Genomic DNA, 27452 nt, shown 5'->3' with positions numbered 1-27452 from the left:
TCTTGCTCGTCGCCAATCAACCCCTGGCAATAAGAGCCTGGTAGCTGATTAGCAAGCAACAGGACCCAGGTTCAGGTCTAGGACCAACGTCAAACTTGAGATGGGACTGGCCCAATGTGCGCCAATCGAAGCGTTAGAATTTCACGCTTGATATGCAGACTGGATTTTTGCCCTTCCTCAACGGCCCCCGGCCCGACGGCTCCTGGCCAGGTGAAAGTGGAAGTAGACGTGAATGTGCATGCGGATGTTCATGTGGCCGTCGCTGGCTGTCTGTCTGTTGTGGCCAGTCAAGCGTTGCATAAAGCGCATTAACATTTAATGCCTCTGTTATTGCCACTCGTAGGAAGCCCGGCCCGGCTGGATGGGTCTCGATAGCGACTGCTTAAATCGCTTTGCATGTTCAAGGCTGGGCTGGGAATGGGGTTGATGGATGGTTCATATATGACTCGCTTACAAAGACCGCCAGGCATGTGAAACTCTCTGCATTTGGCATGATTTAGTGACTAGACATGCCAGAGTCGGGTCATGGCAACGCACTCGCACTCGCACTCGAAGACAGAGCTAGAAATAAGACCAGCTTCAATCTGTACACATAAACTATTTATTTCAATATATATCAATACATATGTATGTATATAAGTGTATACATAGGTGTATATTCTTGGTATTGTTGGTGTGGTAAAGTACTCTCTCGCCTGGTTCACCACTTCCACCTTCTGCTTCTCACACTCCTTTTTCTGATGTCCTTCTCGATCCGCTGCCGCGAGATGCCTTCGGCCGTGGGGTGGGGTTACTGGGAGTTATATAACTTCTGCATGCACTATCTACAGAATATACAGAATATGTACATAAAATATTAGTGGTTGATTAGGTTAGCTTCGATTCAAAGATTTTCTTCGTGCCTTTTTTTCTATTGTTCCTTAGCTTGACATCCTTATGTGTCTTCAAATGATTGTTAGTCGTACAGTCGGTTGCATTTTGAAATTTTGACTTTTCCAAAAAAATCGACTACACTTAATCTCGACTCTCGATCTCCTTTGTTATCCTCCTGTCCTCTCTCGCTGCATTCTATGTACAGACGTGTTCCAGGAATTGGGGATTCCTGGGCTCTCCTCCGGTATTTACACAAGATATATTCATATCTCTCGATATATGTGGATATACATAGCTACTTTTATATAAGTATGTCTATAGATGTATATGCTTAGTACATGCATTCCTATACATCTCCTGTCCTGCATATAATCACTAGATTATGCGTGCCCACTTTTATCCCTAGACGACAAGCCAAAATAAAATTTAGTTAAGTCAAACATCCTGCTACCTTACTCGACTCATAGCATTGTATCTCAGTATCTCATAAAACTAATAATGCTCTTACGACAAACCATACAATCTTTCCTCTGACTCAACCGCACACAGAAGTTTGTGTGGAAATATTTAGGTATCTTTGGAATTTTCCTTTTCGTTTCGATTTTGTGTGGAATTCTGTGGACTCCAAATAACACTACTAAAGTACTTTAGTCGGTGGTAACCGCTCTCTTGGGTGTAGTCTTGGGCTTCACACACAAACGTACTGTGGATAAACATTATTAACAATTGAACAACGGTAATTACAATTGCACGACATCAACAACAGCAACAGATCACCAGCAACAATATCACCGAACACCGGAGGTGGAGAAGTGGAAACAGGGACGAGGGAGTAATAAAATTGCATAGCTGACTCCACCACGGCCCTGTTCCACTTCAATGCGTTTTCTAGCTGTGCCAGTCCGTTCCATTCATGCCAGTCCATGCCAGTGCATGCCAGTACGTTCCGTTGCATTCAGTTGGATTTAGTTCCACTCCAACCCGTTCCCGTTTAAGTTCCTTTCCGTTCCGTTCCTGTGGTATTACTGCTGATTTTGATGAACTTGGACTTAATGTATATTGTATAATGCATTATTATCTTGATACGATTACGAGTATTGTAGATACACATATACTGGTTTTCATATATATATCTATGCACATTCAATGCTAAATCAATCGAAAAAAATTGCACCCATATGGTGCTATCGAACATAGAGTATATGGTATATATAGTATACATATATACAACTATCAAAAATAGGACAAAAAGAACTGGAGTATTGCTTTGGCTTGACATTCAATTCTTTAGTTTTCTTTTAGTTGTTATTTTTTGATTAGCTCTGCACATCTGCAGAGTTAGTTTTAGTTTTCCCGAAGACAACCTCAGCCATCCTCCTTTTTGTTTTTTTTTTTTATTTATTATTTTTGGTTTTTTTTTTTTTTAATTTTGTTGTTTCTACGAGTATACACATTTATTGTAACACAAGTATAATGCAGATTGGATAGAGCAACGCGAACAACAGTTAGGAAGATGAGCAAAAAACATGGACTGCGACCAAGAAGAATCGCACTGACTTGTAAATAGTTTGAGATACTTCCATATGTCCGTGTATAATATATAAATATATGTATGTATATATACATATCTATGTATGTACATATATGTTTAGATATCTGTATATTCATGCTTTGTATAGATATAGATCGGTAAATATATCTGTATATGTATGTATATTCTGTTACTGTTCTCTCAACACACATTGAAAGTGAAAGTTAACTTTGGGTTACCGCATTGAGACACACACATGGAAATTGAAGTCTAAAATACATTCTGGGCACATCGAGATACATTTTGTTCAATATATTTTTTGTATATGCATATCTTTAAACATGTATGTATATGTATATATTGGTATGTGTATATTCATATGTACGTAGTTGCAACCCGATTCGAGCGCTTGCAATGTGGAAGATAACCTCTATATAACATTCATCTCTATCATTTCTTTATCATCCTGTGGGATGCCATTGACCAAATTGACAAGGCCAAATGCCATATATAGAAACACACTTGATTGATTGCAATATTGACTGATTGTTTGTTTGTTCATTCGTCTGTCCGTCCTTCCCATTCCATCCCCAAACTCTGTTTGGCAATGGGTACAATTGCAAATTTTCAATTTGAGTTTCTTCGTTAACTCATTTTCCAACTTCTTCTGGTGAAGATGTTTTGCCTCTCCTACTTCCTCTTATTCTGCATATTTTTTAGCTGCTGCTTCTGATTTGGTGTTAGCTTTAACTTTGCTTTGATATAGTAAATTTGTATAATTTTACATTAAATATTCAACCCGAACATTAACATTTAACTTCGATTTTCGTTTCGATTCGATTGGATTTAGTTGGGTATTTGTTGTTATTTGCCTTTGTGTAAGCTCAGATTGTACATACAAATTACATTTATTGTGTGGTTTACATTGACTAAAACTTTTGAGTCTGTAGACACTTATTCCTTATTCACTGCGGATATACATATCATATGCTTGAGTATATTCTGAATATGTGTGGGCATGTGTAGATATTTGTGTTATTGTTGTGTTATTGAGGGTACTGTTGGATTGCCTGCCAATCAGATGAGTTTTTATAGTTTTGTCTCTGGTTCCCTTGATTGTGTGTGATGCTTGTCTCGATTACAGCCGATTACGACCAACAAATGTGTGGCACAATAAATTTCTCGGTTGCAACCTGGACCCCAAATGGGGCTACTACAAAGAAAAGGGCATAATTCCCGAATACCAATGCATCGGTACAAAAAAAGACGACTCCTTATGCATATAAGAAAATATGTACATATGGGTGTCTGTTTCGTCTCAACGACTGCCGCTTCTGTCCTCCTTTGAATCGGTGGATCCCTCTTAAATTCCCTTTTCGTAAAAAAATATTTTGACATTCTCTGTTACTCTGTCACCTCCTCTTCATCTTTACCTTCCTCTAGCTCTGGACTTGAGTCCATGAAAAAATTTTCATTCTAGTTTCCGATTCTAGTTTCTCAAACTTCAATTGTATGCAAATATGTGAGAATAAATAAATATATTATCTTCTTTTTTGTCTTTATCTTTATGAGGGTTGTACTACAGTTATGCTTGTCTTGTCGGTTGTCCGATGAGGTCTGTCGTGTGTCGCATTCGATTGCGCTCCTTCCCTGTTGCTATCGCCATCCCTATTTCCTTATTTCAGTACTACTTTTCGTAGTGCTTATGAGTCCTTCATCCTGCTCCCTGATTTTTCGTGGTACTCACAAAACTCCCCTGCAGCGTTGCTTATTAGCTGCTTGTGACCGATTTCCTAACTGTGTATCGATCACTAATTGCCGGCTATCGCTATACTCTCGCTTCTCGTAAATCCTACCAATACCGATATCGTTAAAGTTACTTGTACCGTTAAAGTTACTTGTACTCTTATTGTTCACCATTATACTCTGTTACCGCTAGGACTAATGTTAATGGGTTTGAGCAGAAGTGTTACTGGATTGATGTGTGGGTGGGTACTGTACTGTACTGTGCTGTATGCAGTTACTGTTACTTTAAGTGTTTAAGTGTCTATTTTCTGTGTGTGTGTCATTGTCATTGCCGTTATTATCCCTGCTTGTATTACAATGAATCGCTTCTCTTACTCGTTACTCTTTACTCGTTACTCATTTGTGTGACTGTAAGTAATTCAGTTGCAACCAGTGCGAGTGCTATTCTAAGTGGGCACTGCTTGTGTTACTGTTATTGTTAGTTTTAGTGTTAGTGTTACTATTGCTTCATTTACTATTACTTGTACTATGCTTTTCAGTTAGTTATACTTTTACCGTTTTGGCATTATTTGCTACTTTGCTTAGTGTTAGTGTCAATGTTCGTGTGACTGAGTTTGTATCAGTTGTAATTAGTGTTAGAGGCACGGTTATTGTTCCAATACTCATTATTACTGTTCCACTTGCTGCACTTACTGTTAGGCATTCGTTTGTCTCACATATCTAGGTTCTCGTTCAGTTACTGTAAGTGATCTGTAAATATGTTTGACTGTCAGCTTATACAACTATGCTATTGTGACTGTTTGTCTATTACGATGAATGATTGGGTCGGGTCGTCACTGTCTCAATGGCTCGTGTTGGTTGGTATGTGAGTGATATACTTATGCACTTATACTAGTAACTAGTATGAACATAAATATTTTTCTGAAGAGATCTGTTATTAGAACTCTGCAGTGCCAATATGGCTGCTTCAGCTGCCGTAAATGTTAATCTTGATTATAAACTGTTCCAACTAGTATTGCATCTAATAAACTGTTCAATATAGTGTTTCAATTATTATTTACTCATCGAAAGAGTGTTCCATTTGCTGTAAATGATGTTCAAAATAGTAGTACGGCTCTCTGCCAAAACATTTAGATTGACGGTGACGGTGACAATGAAATTTGCGGGTACTCTTTTTGTTCGCTGCCTAACTGGTGTCTGGTGTTGAAGTTCGCTTTACCTGTCGGCTTCTTCCAATGGTTAACAAATGATACGAATATTTCCGGATCTCAGAGATACAAGTAGCTCGCTTCAAGAGAAAAATAGAGCAGAAGGAAAGAGGAAAACACGGAAAGAGGGAAAGACAGAGAGAGGTGAGTGCCATGCCCCACCAAATGGCTCCACACTCACCCTTTGCTGAAGGGCCAGGATCTGTTGGTGGGTCAGTCCCAGAGCTTTACTTGCCTCTGCGTCCCCCGACCTATTTCACGAATAGGTCCTTGAGTGTCGAACACAGCGACGCATCGCACGTGTCCTTCGAGTCATCCTCCTCGCCCTTGCTGAACCAGTTGAGAGTGGAGCGCATTGCCCGCCCGGCCTGCGACTGGGCGCCACTGCCCGCGGACCCCCGGCTGCGACGGGCTCCGGCCGGACTGCCGGTGGCGCTGTTTGACTCCTTGGGAACAGCCCCGCGGACCGCCGCCGATGTGGACGGTCCGCTAGAACCTCCGGCTCCGGCCATCCCGGCATTGGAGCTCTTGCGTAGGAAACCCTCGATCGCCGTGCCCAGCATGGTCGCGTCCACGATGTTCGCCTTGGTGGTGTCGGCCCAGCTCTTCTGCTTGCTGCGCGGCTTGAGCTTCGGTTTTCCGGAGTCTCCGCCGAGCGGGTCCTTCTTCTGCAGTCGCTCCAACATGTCCTTTGAGAGGGCCATGGCCGTGCTCTTGCTGCGCACACTTTTCTTGCGGGCCATCGGCTGGGGACGACTTGCCGGCTTGCCGAACCACCCGGATATGGCGGCAGAGCTGTTGTCCTGCGCCTCGCTCACCAACTGCTTGGCGTTGTTCAGGATCGAGACGTCGAAGCTGTTGGATCGTGTGGAGCGGCCTGCATTTGGATCTAGCAGTGAGCTGCTGCTTGCTGCGGCCGCCTGCCCCCCAGTGTGGGCCGTGGGCGTAGGCGTGGCACTAGTAGCGCGACCCCGGGCGGCGTTTTGGAACGTCTGGCTGAGAAACGGGCTGCTTCCAGCGGTGGCCGCTGAAGAGCTGGCACTGGCACTGGAGCTCCCCTCCGGCTCTGAGCGGTGCATGTCCATGGCAGAGCTGGTCAAAGAGCTGAAGATCCCAGCGATGTCCGTGCGGCTTCCAAGCAGGCCTACGCCACTGCCCGACTTCTTGCGGCGTGTCGAGGCCCTGGCCGACAACGGCGGCTGGGGCGAGATGCTCTTCTGCGATGAAGGCGCGTGCCCATGTCCGTGTGTTTGTGCCTGCGGATGCGGCTGCGGCGGTGGATGCGGATATTCAGAGGCCCGGCGAAAGCTGCTGGCCGGCTGCGGCTGGGGGCACTCCGAAAAGCGGCGGTTGGTGTAGCGCCTACCCGGGGCCGCGGTCCCGGCCTCGTCAACGGTCTGTACCTCACAGACCTTCTCATTGCTGGAGGTCCATAGCTTTAAACGGGCCTTTCGTGACTGCAAATATATGTCGTCCATAATGTCCAGCTGCAAGTTATGGATGCTGCCGATGGGGTCTGTAGAGGGAGGGCCCGTGTTGCTCTCCCGCCGTGAGTTGAGCACACGGCTGCTGCTGCAAAGAAACGAAACGAAATGTGGCAGCGTTAAAACTCAAATGATTGGGAAGCCTAACACGAAAATCGTGAAAACCCTCATTCATTCATAATCGGAATCGGAATCGAAATCCCCACAACACTAGATTACTGGAAGCACGTGTTATAGCTGAGAGACTTACCCATTGCTGCTCGGATAGGCGGCTACCGATTCACGGCGCGAACGTCCAAAGAGGGTGGTGGGCACCTTGGAGATGGTGACCACTGAGTGGCGACGTCCAGATGGGGCCGGCGCTTGTGAGAGGGTGGCGAGGAAGGCGGCCTCCTTGGGCGATGGACCGGATCCCTCGCCGCCGCGCTCGGACAGACGCCTCACCTGACTGGCGGTGATTCCATCGGTCACCTGCTGTGAGGGCAGCGAGTGCTTACGGGCCTCGCGCGGGTCCCGCCAAGGGGAGAGCAAATAGGGGTTCACGGGCGAGTCAATGTCCAGACTGGCGCGATTCGAAAAGGTTGTCTCTGAGCTGTCCTCCAGTTCCTCCGGCAAGTTGGACTCCTCCACTACAATCAAAGGCTCCGGCTTGCTGTGCACCTGCGGTGGCGGAGGCTGGTTCGGGTTGTTGCCGCCTGACCCTGAGCTGCCTCCATAACGATTGAATTGCGAACCACGTAAGCGCAGCGCATCTAAGGATAGCCGATAGCAGATCGTAGAGCGTATTTTGTTGATTAAAGGATCACTTACCCATTTTATACAATTTCTAAATTGACAGCCAGTGGAAAAACGTCTTCTGATGTCCTACCTGCAATTGAGAAAAAATGGTCATAGGATTAAGCATAGGATGATTGGATTGGATTGGATTCGAATTCTCGTCGAAGACCACAAATTTGACTAACATTTTCGTCTGCGTAGACCAGATATCCTGCTTTAGACAAAGTTGGGCTTTCTATTTCGATGCTCCGACGCACCGTCCGCGGTATGGAGCGTTAACCACGCAGTGAGAAATAAGAAGAGGTCTTACGCGTGTGTGGGTGTGTGTGCGTGGGAGATACATATGTAGGTGGAACACCGCTGGCGCCTCTCCTCCTGCTACTTATTGTTTTGGCCTACGAAATGGAAATGGCAGCAAAACCATGCATCAAAGTAATTAAAGTCACTGTCCAGGGACTTTTTGCTTCGTTAAGGATGACTTCCCCCATCGTCTGTCTGCCTGCCAGCTGCTGGGGACAGCACAACCATAATGAGCAAACAATTATGCAAAAGTTGAAATGAAATTTCACCATAACTCAGCTGCCACAAGAGGTTGTACTTTGCTGCTGGGTGGTTTGTTGTGGAGAGGAGGGGCGACCAGATGAAACCACAACGGCGGTGTGCAACGTCAACCACCACCGCAGTACAGCAGCGGAACTTTTCCTTTGAACGGAATCCTGCGGCATATCAGAGGTCTACTAACGATGACGGTGGCTACCTACACGTAGTTTGAATCTTGTCTACGATGTCTTGTCTTCGGATCACTGTGGCATCACTGGCCGGCTTAAGCTAGATGAAGAGAACCACTGAACTAGATCAAGATGCGGGTCTGAAATGTCATGCCGCCTATTTTATTGCCTAGAAACGAACGTTAAGGGTTAAGGGCGGAGTCCCACCGTTCAGTCGCGAAGTGGCAATGTTATGGCATTTAACAAGTGCTTATTGCATAAGGAGCGAAGAAAGCAGAAGTTTCGGAGTCTGAACGGAAGCCCCATTTGATCTGATTAGGCAGCCTGTGACATCAACAGGACTTGCATCGCTCCGTCCCCCGGCAATCGCCACTCGGCTGCATCTGAGGCCGGTCCGTGTCCGTTGACGAGGCAAGTTGTTGTCCCAAAGTCCCGAGCCGCAAGTCGCAAGTTCATTAAGCTTGTAAATTGGCAATCAACACCAAAGTTGTGGCTTTGTGTTGGAGTTAATTAGCCTTTCTATGCCACTGACAGGACAGCCACGGCGGATGGTTAGATGCGGTCCATGCCCTCGCATCGTTATCTTCTGGTCTCTGATCTGCGGTCGCCCTGGCCGCTGCTTCCTGTCCCCAAGAAAAATTTTAAGACTCAAGCTATTCAATTTGAAAGCCACATACATTTTTTAGCAATACGCGACTGCATATTGTAACTGTTATAACTATTTTAACAGTTTGTGGTTTTGAATGACAGTCGAACAGGGCTTTAAAGTATTTTGGTCAGTTAATTGCTGCATTTTGTCCACTGCAACCACTGCTGTTCACCTTTGAGAGGACCTGTCGCGTCCTATCGCGTCCTGCTTTGCACACGGAGCCGCCTTACTTGGATTTCTCGACGCTGCTTTATTAAAAATGTAGGCTCCTTTTCTGAGGAAACCCGAAACGAGTGGGTGGCCTGCTTTCCCTTGCTCAGAACTTTCAGAACTCTTTTCCTAGAAAAATTGAAAGAGCTGCCGTGGTCTGACAGACGGCAAACGAGCCTGATATGGGGATATGGGCGGACCGATAGTCCCGTTAACCAGAAACGTTTGCCAAAAATTTCAGTTTCAGCTGCCATTTCTGTCTCAATTCTGTCTCTGTCCGACTTTACGTGAGAGCAATTGAAGCCGAAACGAATCGGAACCAATCGAATCCTCTATTTTTGACCAATCAAATCGAGTTTGGAACTTTGACGAAATTATGGCAGCAAACGTGTGCCGCTCTAATGGAGAGATATTGAAAAATAGTAAAACGAGATGTACCCTTTCCTTTCTCCTCCGCTCTCTCTTGCTTGATTAGGGCAAGCTTTTTCCCCGACCACCCAAACCATATTGTGGCACTGCAAATACAGCCAGTTATATGGAAAATGTCAAAGAAATGTGCATTGAAAAGTACTCTTTTCCTCACATGGATGTTGATGGAAAATCGTATTGGATTAAGACTTGCTTGAAGCACGGGGGACATCACCAAACCAACATGTGGTTGAACTGAACAACATGAACAGCATGCAACATTTCTCTCTTGAACATATTTAGGAAAAATCAAATGACTTTTCAATTGGTGCCAAAACCGCTTGAAAACCTTTCCTCTCCCTCTCTTTTTGCGATGTGTGTATTTGGTTAGATGATTTGAGTATGTTCTTTTTCCAGCCCACCCCTCCTGTCCACCTCCCCCAATTTTGTGTGTGATTGATTGACTCAGTCTGGCCGTACAGACAGACGTGCATCCGCATCCTTAAATGAGAGTGGGAATGAAGTGGAGCAGACAGTCGATTGACAGATTGACTCTGTGTCTCACTGTGCATTCCCTGTCCCTGTCTCTGTTCATATCCTTTCATCAAGGACTAGCTCAATTTCAGTTAAGCTTTGTTTAATGGACTTTCACAAAAAGTTTACAAAGCACTTTGGCCAGAGAGCGAAATGGATGAACAAGAACAGGAACAGAACAGGAGCTCAAATCGGGAATTGGATGGAAGGTGCGCCTTAAAGTGTCCTCTTTCACAAGGAGCAACATCAACATCAGAATGTCACGCCTGATCCAAAAAAATCTAAAAAAACGAAAATCGGATGTGTAATTTTCACCGAACAACAAATAAGGCGCAAAGCAGCTTTGCCTTTGCCTTTTTCTGCGTAGCCCCGGTGCCATTTCCGCGCAGAACAAACCCATTTGGGCTCCATTAAACCGGTTTCCCACCAAAAGATTAAGCTGTCCTTTAGCTGCCAACCACAAATTTGGCTTTCTCTTCTTGGTACGAATGCAAAAAGCAAAGCTAATTGAAGCAGTTTTTTGATAAAGAAAATGTCAAGGGCTAACCGCACATTCAGCATTCAGTATTCATCCATCCACCATCAATGTCCAAATTCATATTTCGATTTGAATATGCTCCATATTTAAAAGTTGCTCGTTCAGACAAACTTTTTCGCTTTTCTCGTGCGACATCCTGACTAGAGACATAACAGCTTTTGCTAATGATTGCCATTGACAGGATTTACTTCGATATTTCGAGAACTCTCTCGCTTTCCCATCCTAACTATCGTGGCGAATGACTCTATCTTGTAGACTGCGGAATTTGAACCAGATCGTATAATTATTATAGCCAGAATGATGAAAACAATTTCGTTCTCTCTCGCTCTGTCTCTCTCTAACACACACGTATCATTGTCGGCTGTGCCTATTGCAAAAAGTGAGCGCCTAAATCTCAGAGACTATAAGAGCTAGAGCAACCAAATTTGGTATCCACACTTCTGTAATATCGAACCTGCACAAGTGCATTTGAAAATTTCGCTCCACCCTTTTCCGCCTCCACAAAAAACGAACATTTGTGGCATCCATAATATTGCAGATACGACAAAACTAAAAACGCACAATCATAAAGAATAACCATATCTACCAGATTGTCGAATTTGGATCAGATCGCATCATTATTATAGCCGAAAGTAACAAATCAATTTTCAGTGGCTACGCAGTGCCCGACGACATGTTCAGACACGTTTTCTGTCTTTCCCGCACGCACACATTTTCGCTCAATGTAGCCATACTGACTATGTATCGGGTATAAATGTAGAGTTGCGGTCGCAGCAGCAACTCACAACGTTCCCCTCGTTGATATCTAGAAGCAGGCGAAAGCGCATTTAAGCCCGACAGATGTGCACTTCTGTACGTGGCACAAAGAGAAATGGCGGCATGATTGTTGCTTTCATAGCTGACTTTGGCATCCAGTTTTGGAGTAAGCAGCAGCTGCATCTTGGCAACACAAGTGCCTGCAACACAGGCCGATGCCAGGAGATCAAAGCGCTCCAGGTGGAACTATTCAGAAAAATGAAACAAAAGCAGCGGGAGAACCAGTTGATCAGACCACAAGAGCAGGAGCAGCAACAGGACCAGGCAAAGGCAAGGTCAAAGTCAAAGTCACGGGCAAAAGATGACATGGACAGAAACTTGGAGGAGTTCCGGCTAGAGTAGCAGCAGCAGACTCATACGAATATTATATATTTAATTCGCTTGGTGGATAAGAGAAGGTCATGCCGATTGGCAGAGGATGGAAAAAAAGGTTACGTAAAGTATAGTTTACATTGAATAAAGTTAAATATTCTAAAGGCATGGCAAGGTGGGCCTCTGACCGGAGTAAGACATGATCCTGTGAGTGTATGTACATATATCAAGTGTACATATATCTCCAAGCAACATTCAGTGCAAATTCAAACGTCTTTTCCTCCGCCACTTCCTTTGTGTGTGCGGAAAAGTTATGAATTTCTAAAATATCCTCGAAACTTGTTGCACACGGTGCGCCTCCCACGACCGCCCGTTTGTTCGCAGCCCTCCTCGTTCGTTCGGATGGAGACCTGCGATGGAAACCAGCTTGTTTATGACGTGCATTTGAAATGCGGCCATTACATGCACTTGGACTTTGGCCATGGTCATGGTTACGGCTGTGGCATTTAATAGTCCATGAGCGGCCTGTACACTGCCTCCCCCCTCCCGCAGCCGACTGTCCCCGGGGGGAAGCGAGCTGAACTCCTTCAAGGGCGGGACCCCCGACTACGATTGTGCTGTGTTTCCTGCGATTCCGGTCCCAGCTCTCATCTTTGCTCTTCTCTCTCTCCATCTCTCGGTCTCATAGTCTGTGTGAGATGTTATCCTCCTGGAGCTGTTTCTTTTTTCTAGTTCCGCTGCAGTACCGACAATGATATCACTGTTAAAAACACCCACCCCCACCAGCACCCACACCCAGAACCACAGCCCCCTTTTTGTTGTAAGATTTTTTCAGTTTGCAGTTTTACATTCGTTCGAATACAAAGAAAAGGCAATTTATAACTAAAAAGTTGTCATTGAGAGCAGATACAGCTATAGTCGGGCGTGCGTACTGCATAATACATCAACGAGGCAACCGGAAACGGAAATGTCACACATTTGCAGCCGCTGGCAACATTGTGGGGCAGCAGCCACAGAGGCACCAACACCAGCAGCAGCAGCAGCAGCAGCATAAGGAGGAGAAGCTACTGCTGGGGGCTGTGGGGAGGCCTTCAGGAAGCGAAGCGAAAATAGCAATCAAAACTTAACTGAATTGCAGCACATGACGGTACCACCCTACACCCTGCCACCCAGGCCACTGTGCCGCGTGTTCCGTGCCCCCCGTGTATACAAAACCCCGCACGCCTGGGGCTGCCGTTGAGCGAATTAAAACATAAATGCATTTGCAACAGCAGCAGAATCAGCAGAAGCAGTGGGAGTGGCAGCAGGGGCAACACCATCATGACAAGGGGCAGTGCCAGGTCCAAGATGTAACGAGTCCCAACGAAGCTGAAATACTCTGCTGGGAGTGGGAGTGGGAGTGGGAGTGGTAGCTATAAGTGGGGAGTGGGGAGTGGGGAGTGGGGAATGGGCGTGCATCGTTGGTCCTAATGGAATCCAATCCAAGCGGACCAAGTGGAAATCCTGGAAAATCTGCATAGCTCTATAAAATCGGGCAAGAAAAAAAACGCTGGCTGCTCCCAACAACTGTAAAATTGCTACGTCCACTGCCATCTGCCCCCACTGTCCCACCAAATCCCGTGCCACGTGTGTGTGTGTGCATCCAGCTATCTCCCATTTATGTACTGCAATTGGAGCTGGGACTGGGCGATGGGAGAGGGTGATGAAAGCTTGGTCAGAGGACCCATACAAATTTGTTGTCTATTGAGCGAAGCGTTGGCGATGAACAAGTCCTGTTCTGGTGCTAAACCCCATGTGCCCCCCGACCTCCGTCCGTCCTTATTCCTGGGCCTGTTTCTGGTTCTGGGTCTCGTTCTCTTTCCCTGATCTGCCTATGCTGTTGCTTTTGCTTTTTCTTTGCTTCCAATTGAATCAGAATGAATTCAATTAAATTCGTATGTTGCTCATTGAACACCATAGATTATGGAAAAAATACAACTTTAATTTCCCAGAAAAGAATATTAGAAATCTGTCCTTCCCTCTGTCTGCCTATCTGTCTGTCCTTCTGGTTATGCCTCTCTGTTTGTTAATTAAATGTTGAAAGGTAATTAAAATGCAGCAAAGAAGGCCTGGAGCTGGGAACTGGGAATGGAAGAAGCTATGCACATAAGCTGATTATGAGGCTCCAAACAAAGGCAGAAATTCCTCTCGATCCTGGGATTGGAACTGCTGCGCCTGGACTTGGACTCACACATGGACATGGACTTTTGGATATGAACTAGGAAATGTTTCTAGGAGTGTTTCCAGGGAAACCATCTTTTGTCTTGTGCCTGCGCCAAACACAATGCAGCCGCCGCAGCAACGGCCAACAGCCAACAGCCAGTTTCTTGCAGTCAGAAACCAGGGAAAAATGCGGGGGATTCCAGAGGGGATTCTCAAGTCCGAGCCGGGCCTTGACCGAGGGATTTGCCATAAAAGTTTTCGAGATGCGTGCGGCTCTAATTTAATGGAATTTCCAATTGAATTGAATTTGGTTTAGATATGCCGCAAGGCCACCTACACGCGCCCCAAAAATATGTATGTGCTATAGAGAGGAGTTTACGTACATACTGGCATGCATATGTACGAGTATAAGCCGCAACCGCAATCGCACGACTATCCCTCTCTTTCTCTCTCTGCTTCTCTCGCTCGGTCGCTTTTACGATTATTACTACCGACGCGACGGACGGCCCACCTCTGAACCCCTGGCAAACTCTAATATCAGCAAAATGTGCAAAACTAATTAGCTTAGATAACTGAATCATAAACAACATCCTGCCACAAACAGTGCTAGCCTCACAGGGGCACAGCAGCCCAGTGCAACGTGTAAAAATGTTTCAAAAATTAACCGGAAATTATGGGGGCGACTAAAAGTTTCATCAAGTTGCGGTTGCCACTGACACTGCCGCTGGCCTTGCCACTAACACTGCCACTGCCACTGCATGAGCTGCAATGCCGGGGCATACGCGAAGACTGCGCTACTTTTTCCCAGGCACTCAGCAACAGCTGGGAACGGTTCTGGGATTGTATTGCTTTCAAATTTTTATACCCGATACTCAAAATGAGTATTGGGGTATATTAGATTTGTGGTGAAAATGGATGTGTGTAACGTCCAGAAGGAATCGTTTCCGACCCCACAAAGTATATATATTCTTGATCAGCATCAATAGCCGAGTCGATTGAGCCCTGTCTGTCCGTCTGTCTGTCCGTCTGTTCATCCCTATCATCGCCTAGTGCTCAAAGAGTATAAAAGCTAGAGCAACGACGTTTTATATCCGGACTTCTGTGATATGTCACTGCTACAAGTATATTTCAAAACTTTGCCCCGCCCCCACAAAGGGCGAAAATCTGTGGCATCCACAAATTTATAGATACGAGAAAACAGAAAACGCAGAATCGTAGAGGATGACCATATCTTCTAGATTGCAAAATCTGAACCAGATCGTATAATTATTATAGCCAGAATCAAGAAAACAATTTCACTCTTTCTCGCTCTGTCTCTCTCTAACACACAGGTTTCATGGTCGGTTTTTGCCAATTGCAAAATATGAGTTCAAGGATCTCAGAACCCATAAAAGCTTGAGCAACCAAATTTGGTGTCCACACTCCTGTGATATCGGACCTTGACCGTTTTGTGTTAAAATTTCGTCCCACCCCCTTCCGCCCCCACAAAAGACGAAAATCTGTTGCATCCACAATATTGCAGATTCGAGAAAACTAAAAACGCAGAATCATAGATAACGACCATATCTATCTGTTTGCTGAATCTGGATCAGATCGGATCATTTTTATAGCCAAAAGGAACAAATCAATTTGCACTGGCTACGCAGCGCCCGACGTCACGCTCAGACTGATTTTCTGTCTCTCTCGCACGCACTCTTTGTCGTGTCGTTTAATATTAGCGGCGTCTGCCGGAGGAGAGCCATACTGACTAAGTATTGGGTATAAATGTAGAGTTGCGGTGTCCGCAGCAACTCACAACGTTCCCCCTCGTTTACTCTTTAACGGTGAGCCAAGTGGGAAAGTCGGCACAAGTCGATGGCATTGGATTTGAGGAAGGAAAACGCTAATGTCTTGGGACAACCGTACCACTTTGACTGATTGGCCATTTTGCCATTCACGCGTTAACGTTAAATGATGCTCATGAAATGTATGTTTAAGATCAGAAATGCATGCGATTTCTTACAACGGATAAATTGTTCATATTATAAAAATACCAAATAAATAATATTTGCAGAACATATTTTCTTAACAATAAATACTCGTATGTATATTTGCGTATAGATTTTTAGCTTACAAAACTAGATCTACTCTAAAGGTCTCTAGTGAGAGATTTTTGATTGGCAATTTCAGATTAGATTTCATAAAAGGAATACTATTCCAGTAGCCAGTACTTCCAGGAATGTTTGAGCCTCCCTCTCGTAACATTCCCGGGGGTACAAATTATATGTATATGTTAAGGAGCTTCGATTGTCCAACCAATTTATTTCGAGGCATCGTTTCGACAGACAGACTTCGTGTCTACAATCTTCGTAAACAGATGAGACCGCTTTTTTGCAAGTGATGCTTGATTGGGTTTTTAAATTTCTTAACGTATTAACCTTTCAAGATTTTGTGTAAAAGTAATTAATGGCACTGTAGGCCAATAAAACGGCTATGTTATTTGATGCAGAAAACATGAATCGTTATATGGGCATTAAATATTCATGAAATCATTGGAAAATAATAATCCGAGGAGCATGCATGATTTATCATTCATAATGCCCGCTGTCTCTATATCTATCTCCCTCCTTCTTGCTAGCCCTTCCCTCTCTTTGACCTTCGGTTGCCTTTAATTAATTGCTTATTTAACAGAATTTGCCGGATCCGGAGTTGGAGCCGCACTGGCAATGGCAGGACCCTAAACCGGATCCGGGTCCATCATCGGGATAAACGGAGGCAACCGCAAAGCTTCCTCCTGTTTCGGATGTGGCACCTCCGCCCTCTTGCAACAGATTCTCTTTCTGTGCTGCGTCTTGGCCAGATTTGAGTTTAATTAAAGATTTGTTACATGTTTACCCCTGCAAGCGGTAGGGCGGAAGTGGTGCGGGTCCTTGAGTTCAAAAAATCCGCATCAGAAAATGCGAGAAGAGGAAATATTATTAGATTCCCATAAATAAAATAAATAATGCTAGAAATAGCCCCATCCTACTTTCCTTTGTCCCTGCACTATGCGGGTAAATAAGGAGAATGTAATTGCAAACGTACATGCCTACATATGTACATGAAACGGACACTATTTGGCGGGAGAAGGAGTGTTAGAATTAAGCAAGGCTACCAGAGGAGTGAGAGGGTTAACCTTATATTTTATATACCTTGGATTCGCCCGTGACCAAACCAGAGAAAGGAAGATTGTTTTCCAACACTCTATCTCATTATCTCGCTGGCTCAATTGTTTTTAGTGCGTAAACATAAATAAATTGTTGAATATTTCGCATGGCTTTTCCAGGGTTCTTGGAGAGAGCATCTCACACCCCACCACACCATCCGTCCGTTCCGTTCAGCTTGTCCCACTCTAGTCCCCACAGCCACGGCCCCAGCCATTTCCATGGCCTTCGCCTCTCTCTCGCTCTGCACCTTACACTTCCTCTTCCACTCCCTCTCCCACTCGAACTCCAAGTCCTCTCATGATGTGCTTTTAATGATTTATGGCAAGATTTAAAAAAAAAAGCCAAACGAAATAGAAAGAGAAACAGACGAAGAGGAAGAGGAAGAGTGAAAGAATTTCCAAAGCCCAACAAGAAAAAGGAAAGCATACTGTGGTTTGTCCCCCCTTGTGCTTCCGCTCTTTCCAACAAGCGGCCGCAAGTTTATTCAATTTGATTTGTTGCCCTCTACCGCCTCCGCCCACGCGCTGGCTTACGACTATTGTTATTAATTTTACGAAAGAATTTTTGGCTCTGCGGCATTAATAAGAAATAAGAGGACACGAATCGATAGTTAGCCAAAGAGAGTGAGAAAGAGAGAGAAGGGAAAGGCGACTTTTAATCCAATCAGAGATAGAGACATTAAACATTCAGTGGGAGGAAGGTAGATAACGCAGATAACAGATGAAGAGCTGATCAAGAGAGAGGAGCGGCACGACCTACATGCTCTGCCTATCACCTGTCAGCTTGTAACAGGATAAAGTGACACATTTAAGCAGGGCTGATTGCAGCACCTTAAGTTGGTTCTTCTATGCTGCTTTAGAGAGAAGAAGCACTCATATCCATATCCTCTGTCAAGGTAGGACAAACAAAAATATCCTAAATTGCAAAGTTGGCACTTGGTAGTGAATGTCGATCGCAGTATGTAAGCAAAGTGGATCGCAGCACCCTCTGACCCTCTGGGTAATCCCTGTTGCACTTGCACTTGCACTTGCATACAGTCCAGAGTCCAGTCTGAGGGGGAGGGAAGGAGAGATTAGCTACTGCTTGGAGCTGATCCAAATCAATGGCGTAATGCACAAAGTACAGAAATAAGCAGCAAGTTGCAAGCGAAAACAAAGAGTTATCCCAACGAGAAATACTGTGCTAAAGCGGACCCCAAAGTGGACATAAATTCCACTTAAACCCTCATTCCCCCAGTCAGTTGCTTTTTCATTAGCTTTTGGGGCGGCCAAAGGCGTTCCTCCCCACATCGGCCGCTCCTCCCTGTTTCGGTCTCTCTCTCTGTACGTGCGTCTCATGTGGCATGCCACTTGGTGCTCAACAAACACTTCAGCGGAGGGGCGTAGTGCAAAAATGAAACATTATGATGACAGTTGTGTGTGTGTGTATCCGTGTGTGGAGAGCACAAAAATTGAAATTGAGAATGGCAAAATAATGAATTGTAAATTGCTTCGCCACACACAACACACACATTCGCAGGCAACATCATGTGTATATATACATGTGTGTGTGTGTGTGTGTGTGTTTGTATGCATGTACATGTACGTATATTAAATTATTTATTATTCTGCGCAATAAAATCAAATAAAAAGAGTGCTCTCCGCCCTCTGTCTTCGCCGCTTTCCCTTTTCGAGCAACCTCCTCTGCAACTCGGCAGAGCGAAAATTTAAAAACTAAAATCGATTTCCGCTTGACAAATAACTTAAGTGGCAGTTTATATATATGTATATGTACATACATATGTGCACATACACACACACAAGTGCAGAGGCAGAGTGGGAAGAGAGCGTAAAGAGAGTGCCGGAGCCTTTAAAATATATTCCACACGATTAATTTTTGCGATCCATTAAAAAGATTTACTCAAATTGACAGAATCATCGTCGGAGGAGGAGCTGCCGCCCCGTAGACCGCCCGTCATCCGTCCGTCGGATGTCCTTGCTCTGTCCAGGGCCCAGGGCCTGTCCTCGAGCCACCCACACCCACACCCACACGCACACGCACACGCACACATGCGCATACACATACTTTAACACACATCCCATGGCCCTGGGCCGGCAATGAAAAAATGCTGCCCCCAGGGGCCGTGATGTTGGCTGTGAGTGTCTCAATTTGCATGCCGCAACCAGAGTAAGGGAGCGCGAGTGGAACACAGCATTAGGGGGCTGTATGGCAGGCAGGCAGAGCTAGGGAGGCAGGGATAGATGCCCATTAAATGCATGTAATCATAAATTCACACTCATTAAGAGATTTGTGGAGCAGTCGGCACGCAACACCAGAGAATCTGCAAATTGAATTTTCCCGAAATAGAATTACTGCGATTTAGATACCCTGCAAGGGCGGCCCACGCTCTCCTCATTTAAGAGTTTCAGCAATGCAGGATTATGCCAGGAAATAGAAGATATTGGGCTTTTCTGCTGTAAAAGAATCCTATGAATGGTTTCATCAACAGTAATACAAAATTTCCCATAGTTCCCCCCTCTCTCTCTCTCTCTCTCTCTCTCTCTCTCTCTCTCTCTCTCTCTCTCTCTCTCTCTCTCTCTCTCTCTCTCTCTCTCTCTCTCTCTCTCTCTCTCTCTCTCACTCTTTCGCGCCGGATTTCGATAAAATGACCAGTTAGTTAATGCCAATAAAGTGCTCATTATGTGCAAGTATTATTATGTATGCGCCCCCCGCCTCCTATGTGTATACCACTGACTCTATCTGTCGCGCTAACTGCATATACATATGTGTAAATATGTATGCATGTATAACACAAATGTATTAAGTGATTTCAAATTAGATCCGCTAAAGCGGTGGAGAGAGGCGGAATCGAACGAAATGGTAATGGTCATGCTCGTTCGTACATGTCCGTGCATTTCCGTCTGAATGTTTCCCAAGTTATGGATACCTCATCAAGCACTTATCGGTAAATGATTACAAAAGGCTCAAATCACATCGCTGGCAACCGAATAGATTCGCCCGAATTCGGTTGGGAAAGGACACCAATAAACCCCACCCGGAAGGTTGCATGCTAATGTATTTCTCAATGGGATGGGAAGGGACGCATTTTGCGGGCCCGATTAACGTGTCATTACACAGTTCTATGTTTAAAGAACGGAGCCAGCCTCAATTGTTTCTGAATTATCCCTTAAAGCTCCACACCACCCCATAATTAACCCGAATGAAAGGTAGAGCCACAGCCAAAGACCGCCTAGCGAAGATCTTGGAACTTCGAACAACACCAAACATCAAGCGAATGGCCAAATGCATTGGGAAAGATGGGCGTAATCTTGGCATGAACATTCCTCTGCAGCAGCTCTGTCGATTTTAGGGTAAATTAAGTTTTCCTCGTCGAGCCGATTTGAGACTTAACAAAAACTCCAGAGGGGAAATTTATCTATCCCGTGGTGCAGTAGCACCAACTGACAGCCTGACAAATTGAGAAACTTAAGAGGCCGCCACTTGGTGGTTTTCTGACTAGGGGATGGCATGTCGGATGTGGGATCTGTAGAATAGTTGGCCTGGACAGAACAGACGCATAACTTTTTAGTGCCAACAAAAACAAGGCCATTACATGTGGAAAGCTTTCTTCGGGACAGGGTAGGAAGTCCCGAAGCCATCCAATAAAACACAGCCACTGGCAGTGGCTCTCTCTCATTTTGTGTGCTATTAAAAAGCGTTGGCCAGCAAAAGCCGGCCAAAAATTGCACAATTAACCGAGCCGCGGCTGGCCATTAAATAAACATTAAGCACAGTTTCTGGAGGACACCCGGGAGTGGCTAGAAAGGAGCGGAATGGAGTGGAAGTGGGAGTGCGAGCGGAGCAGGTGTATGATGGTGGAGGTCGTAAGCCGCTTCAGTTCTAAGGCCCTGGCAATGAATTGGAGAGACATTTACAGGACGACCAGCACCAGAATGAGGAAGGTCCATATCCATATCCTTATTCCTACACCTAAAATGTATTTAATTCGTCTTGTAAGAGCTAGCTATCATCCGCATTTCTCCCAGCCCTCCAGCCCTCCAGCACTCCAGCCGACCTTGATCTTGATGCCAGTGTTATGTTTGTCATTGAGGCAGGAAAAAACGGATATGCGGAAAATGTAAAAAAATTTGCTGCAGTGTGGCCTTGACCCAATGCGTGGCATGGGACGAGGACGATGATAGAATCAGAACAAAATTTACCCATTTATCGCTTTGTCTCTTTTTTTTCTTTTATTTCCACTCCTTCTAGAGGGGTAGTTGCAGAAATCTGTTTTTTTCCATATTAATAAGAATACACTGAGCCGATTGCTTAAATCGATTGCATCACACAATTGCCCAGATCCAATCCGTGTCCGTGCGCGGTTCGGGTACCGATTCGAATTGCGATTTCTCCACCTTAAAGAGATTGCAACAGTGGGCCCCACTTGTTGCCACATTCTAACAAATATCTCTCTCTCTCTCTCTCTCTCTCTCTCTCTTTCTGTTTCCCCATAGCTGTCTCAAGTGACTCCAAGAGGGAGACTTAATGTGAGTATACATAATTACAGTGGAAATGTTTTCCTGGAGCTCACAGCACCCAGGCCCCAGCACGTGCTGAAATATTGTTGAATAGTTTGTTCTGCCTCTACTCCAAGACCCCTGCTGGTGCTGCCGACGCTGATAAATGCCTGCCCTCAAGAAGGGGCACAACAACTCGTTGAAACCATCAACTTTCAACGTCGATAAGTAGGCAATGGATTGTGATGGGAGTCAGTGAATGAGGAGATGCGACGGCGATGGAGCTGAAACTCGAGATGAATATGAAGCTGTAGATGGAGCTGTTGATAGAGCTGGAAAGCGATGAAGATGCACAAACTTGTTTGGCTCTTGATAACCACCTAGCCCCATGAACACGAGCACTCCTCATTCCACCACTACACCACTCCGCCCCCAACGCACGCATATGCTCTCTACAGCTTCGATGCCAAAAATAGCGCAAACAAATCGATATCCCATCGATGCTGTGCTCAGCAGCAAAGTCGAGCACTTTGACACTTTTGCGGGAGTATCTCCGGATTGGAGCTCCGGAGTTCGGAAAAACTGTTCAGGCTTCCAGCATGGCTTCTACGAAAGTGCTTTCGCTGGAGTTTAAGCCTCTAGCAAGTGCACCCCCTACTACCATGGCAATTACGATGGTCATTCTTGTCGACTAGAAGGCTATACTCGTACATGCCCTTTTTGTATGATGGCAGAAGGAAGAACCGTTTCCGACTCTCGAAAGGGGAAAGTGGAAAGCGGAAAGTGGCAATACTCTCAAGCAAGTGTCATCGCCTTAGAAGTGGAAACGCTTTACGAAAAACATAAGCGATTGAACTCATGTGTTTGACCTGTACCCAGATCAGTTTTTGTCAGTTTTTATTATCCTATTTTACAGAAGTTAACCTGACTGTTCGAACGTTAAGTACGGTGTGACGCTCTTCCTACTTCCGACGGGATTGCTGAGAGAATGGGTGACCGTTAAGATTTTAAAGATATGATAGTCCGAGAAGGCTTGATAGGTTGATACTCTCTTACAGGGCATTCTTGCTTCGGGGTTTTGGCCCTCTGGCTTACAGATGTTGTCCTGGCTGTCCTAGTTGTCCGCGGCATTGTCCTACTTATTGATATTGCAATTTGACCAACATAAATTCAACAAGAAACAGACACGGGGCGGAATGAGAGTTTATATGATGTTGTCCAAGTGCCACTTGTGTGGACAGGCGTCCAGAACAGGGGCAAAGCGGCAAGAAATGTGGCAGTGAGACTCCAGCTCAGGCATCGGCATTGGTTTCGACCACCGCAAAGGCCAAAACTGGGCCGAGTTGCCTCCTCTTGCGGCTGTTTATCTTGCGTGTGTTTTGTTGATTTTACCGATTTCTCTCGCTTTTCCAACCACCAGCAGCAGCACTCCCCTTGAGTCCCCTTTCTTTTGAGCCTTTGTTAATTTTTTTCCGTTGACGGCCATGGAAAATGTTATTTCGTTTTATTTCGTTTTCTGCTGGTGCGGTGCTGCTTTTACATCAGCCCGAGCTTGAAAAATAAAAGTTAATTTTCGCTTGTCGCTCTAAGCCAATTAGTGTGTCTGCCCCACCCCCAAAAAGAGGGGCGGGCAGGTTGGGAAGTGGGAGTGGGAATCTTCAGCGAACCAGAAAATAATAGAAACAACAGAAGCAGGAACGGAAGGAGCGAGGCAGAAAGGGATGTGGCGCATTGCAGCATTATACAAAATACATACAACAAAAAATAACACAGACTAATTGAGAAAACAAAAGTTGGTCGAAAGTACAACCTTTTTCTCTCGATTTATATAACTTTCGATATCTTCTTCTCATGGTCCTACTGTCTCTCATCTTTTTTGGAAGGATATTTTTAAACTTATTTTATTGATCCCTTAAAATAAGTACAAGGCCCCACACCAAAAAATAAATCTTCTGAAAGAACTTTCGTTTAGTATGGGACTCTCCTCCATCTGCATCTATCTCAATCTCCAGCATTCACCCCATCATCATCCATCCCATCATACTCATCGTCATCATCCTTGGTTGATCTCAGGGCATGATGAAGCAACCGCAGGAGCAGCAACAGCATCAGCATTAGCATCAGGCCGAGGCTAACCCAAAACCCATTTCCAACCAGCCCCAACAAGTCCCATACTATCCCATGCCTCCTTTCATCCTTCCCGAGCAAGAGACCCATCGATGCTCGAGGCCTCTCTTGAGTTGATTTAGTTTGCCTTGCCACCTCGTGGGGTGGTGGAGGTTTGTTGCGTTGCGAGAGGGACTAAAAAGTTTCCAAAAATATTTGCCTTTACCATTTTCTGGGGCTCCCAAAAACTTTGCTTATAAATTTCGATGATTGCAGAAGAGCGCGAGGCCAGACAGGCAGACATCTCCTCCAGCTCCAGCTGCCTAGAGTTGTATTTGTATTTTCATATTTGTTTAGGTGTGAGCAACAGCGAGAGGAGAGGTTTCCATAGAGCCAAAAGAAGGCCAAGGTGGGCCAGAGCGGGGGCAGAAAGTTCGAATTCGAAATGCTGATTTGAACTTGGGCCTGCAGCCTTAAAAATGTATCAGAGTTTGCCTTAACAAGTAGAGGGCACACATTCTAATTGGTACCTGCTGTACGTATACCCGATGATATGTTTGTTCTCGATTACCGATTTTTTTCAGTAAAAACAGCAATTTCGTCAATTTACGTATGTAATAAATTAACAACGACAATTGGCATGGAGACAATTGCGTAGGTACGTAATTGACACTCACAGAGAAAATGGCAAACAACGTCAACAAGTGCATCGAGCATTTACATCTCCTTCATTTCTTCGCCTTGCATACGAGTACGAGCCAAATATTTCGCTCATCCGAAAGTGCTGATTGTCAGATGGTGTGTGTTGCGAGTCAGAAAAAGTGCAACTACCTAAAATTGAAACACCACCAGAACAATTGAATAGCATGCTCATTGGCAGGGATCCAGATTCAAACCTGTCCATGCGCACATTGAGCATTCATGCTTCCAAATGACATTGTTTGGAGCAGCAGAAAATTCACAATTTAGCGGCAAATGATTTTCCAAGTCAGCTAGTATTCTATAAGTTTGAATACATTTCGTTCAGTAGCATCTTCCCGATACACTCTCTATGAAGACCAAATCCCTTTTTCCCCCTTAAAAAACTAAATTGTCTATCTCTGACTGTCTCTTGTAGCCCTGTCCCCCTTCCTTTTGTATCTCTTTCTCTTATCGCTGTATGCGAACTTTTCAAATAAATGTAAGGGCTGCTTGGGTTGAGGGAGAAGGTGGGTCGGTGGTTGGGACCCTAGAAAACCTGGAATCTTACTTAAGTACGCACTGAAGTAACAACATGATAATGGAGATAGTTTCCCCACTTCCGTCTCTTTCTATATTATCTCTATATTTTGCTTACCCTCAGTCACACTTGCCGTTTCTTTTTCACTTTCATTTCATTTCGTTTCGTTTTTATTTGACACACCTCGCCTCTGTCTACAGCAATTGAAGACAATTCTTTGCTCACTTGTTATACCCTTATGGTCGTATTGCAATTGTTAACCAGATACTTGAATTGCAGAAATGGAAGGCTTTAAAACTATTTAATTAAATATAATATCGGACATCAGACTGATTCTATTGAAACAATCTGGAACGACTGGGTATTTACTGTAGCAACTGAGGGTAGCGACTGCAATAACATTTCTTCCTTCTGGCTTTAATAATGATCCGATCTGTCCTTGATTCAGCATTCTTCTAGATATGGGGTCATTCGCTATGATTGGCGTGGCGTGGCGAAATTTGGAAAAAATTTGTTTTCTTTTTGTTTTTTTCTGTGGATCCGTGGATGCCCACATTTTCGTCCTTTGCGGGGGCGGAAGGGGGTGGGGCAAATTTTTGAAATACACTTGTGCAGGTTTCATATCAGAGAAGTGTGGATATTAAATTTGGTTGCTCTAGCTCTTACAGTCTCTGTGCACTAGGCGCTCATAGGGACGGACAGACGGACGGACGGACAGACAGACAGGGCTCAATCGACTCGGCTATTGATGCTGATCAAGAATATATATTCTTTATGGGGTCGGAAACGATTCCTTCTGGACGTTACACACATCCACTTTCACCACAATTCTAATATACCCCTATACTCATTTCGAGTATCGGGTATAACAAAGCCCCCATATATGTCATCGGGGGTAGTGACGCTGTCATCGATGTGTCAGCAGATGTATCATCGATGGCCCGTACTTCGGGGTAAGAAAAACTTATTTTTATGTTCAAAAGCAAACTTTAAAAATGTGTGTTTTTCTATGCTTTTACGAAGCTCATCTAAATTTGATAAAATGACTCGGATGACTCTATAGTACCGGTATATGTACATATGTAATTGCAATAGGCGGAACGGATCCTGCAAGAGTATCAACAATTACTCTCCCCGAAGCTAGACTTTCTTTCGAGCGACTTCTATTCTTGCTCTATCCGCTGCCTGCGCTTGTGTCGCTCCTTCTCCTTCTCCTGCTCCTACTTTTCCTTTCGTATCTCTCTTCTCTCGCGCCCCCTCCTACTTTTTCTATGGCACTGTATTGCTTGAATACTCCGTTAAGTTGAGTTTGTGTATCTGTTACGCGAGTTTCTATTTCTCATTGCCTTCTGTATCGTGTATCTTTTCCGAGTGTCGCCGAGTGTTTGTGCCTCTGTCTCTGTCTCGCTCTGTGTGTGTGTGTTTGTGTTCAAGTGTGTGTGAGATGAAGCAACGACATTGCCAAAGTTATTTCATAAGTTGTTGCCACAGCAGCAAACACATCCATGGGAGTGGCCGTGGCGGCGGCCTGGGTTTGGGTTTGGGGATTTAGTGGATTCTCCTCTGATAAAATTTTGCTCGAGGGCAAACACACACAAAAAGGTGTGGACACAAGACGGTAAGGGAAGAGGGGCAAGCCGCGTCAGTTGCCTTGTTAAAAAGGCAGAACGAGACAGTTTGGCATGCCCATTGTTGATTCGGAGAGCGACTAACTGTAAGCAACGACACGCAAAAGGCGCAACAGGCAGCCAAAAAGGAGGGAACGAAAAAAAAATCTCTCACTAAATAAAGAAGGACAGATCCAGTGATGGGAGAAACGGCGGGGGCCGGTGACTGTGTACGTGTCACAGCTTGTTGCTTTGCCAACTTTTTCTGCTTCTTCTTATCCTGCTTCTCTTTTACTTTCATTTGACAGAAGAGGAGAGACTTAAAGAGAGAGGGAGAGGCGAACGAGAGATTGCGGGACTGGATACACTGCACAAAAAGAGAAATGTGAAAAAATACAATAAACAGAAGAAAGAAAGAAATGAAAATGGAAAGAAAAAAGAATTTTTGATGGATTGCCCAAATGGCGAAAATTAGACAGGAAGGACCAAGAGAGAGAGAGAAAGAGTGACATGTGGACTGTGGAATGTAATTGCTGGAGTATCGGATTAACGGTCCTCATTCTCACTCTGTCTCTTCCTCCCCCCGTTCAACCCTATCACACCATGTGTCGAAGGACAGCAACAAAAAAATAAGAAAGATACATATTCTATTGAAGGGGCTATGCTATTAATACCCTTTTAGATCCATTTAGTTCTAAGAGAAGCTATATGATTTAGGAATGCTGTCGGTTTCGAAGGAACTGTAACTTCCAAAACATATGAATTTGCTTACATTGAAATATATTAAAAATACACTCTGAAGTGTCGGAATACGTTTCCTTTT

General features: G+C 44.8%; 1 protein-coding gene across 2 annotated transcripts in view; it reads right to left on the bottom strand.

The window, feature by feature from the left end:
- Nucleotides 1–904: 904 nt before the first annotated feature.
- Nucleotides 905–27452, bottom strand: part of LOC108160799 (mucin-19) — a 33712-nt gene continuing 7164 nt past the window's right edge. The window contains exons 2-5 of one of the 2 annotated variants that reach the window (XR_001775443.2): nt 7653–7710; nt 7093–7594; nt 5540–6930; nt 905–5438 (exon numbers count right to left, since the gene is read on the bottom strand). Coding sequence is in view for 1 of the 2 variants with exons in the window: in XM_033394723.1 (XP_033250614.1) it covers nt 5610–6930; nt 7093–7594; nt 7653–7656 (1827 nt within the window). In the remaining variant the exon portion in view is untranslated. Of the gene's footprint in view, nt 6931–7092; nt 7595–7652; nt 7711–27452 lie in introns of both variants that reach the window. The other variant, XM_033394723.1, reaches the window with a different exon arrangement.

The sequence above is a fragment of the Drosophila miranda genome, chromosome XL (genome assembly GCF_003369915.1).
Source record: "Drosophila miranda strain MSH22 chromosome XL, D.miranda_PacBio2.1, whole genome shotgun sequence".
Lineage (NCBI taxonomy): Eukaryota > Metazoa > Arthropoda > Insecta > Diptera > Drosophilidae > Drosophila > Drosophila miranda.
Note: the sequence above shows the minus strand (reverse complement) of the source record. Positions and strands in the feature narration are given on the sequence as shown.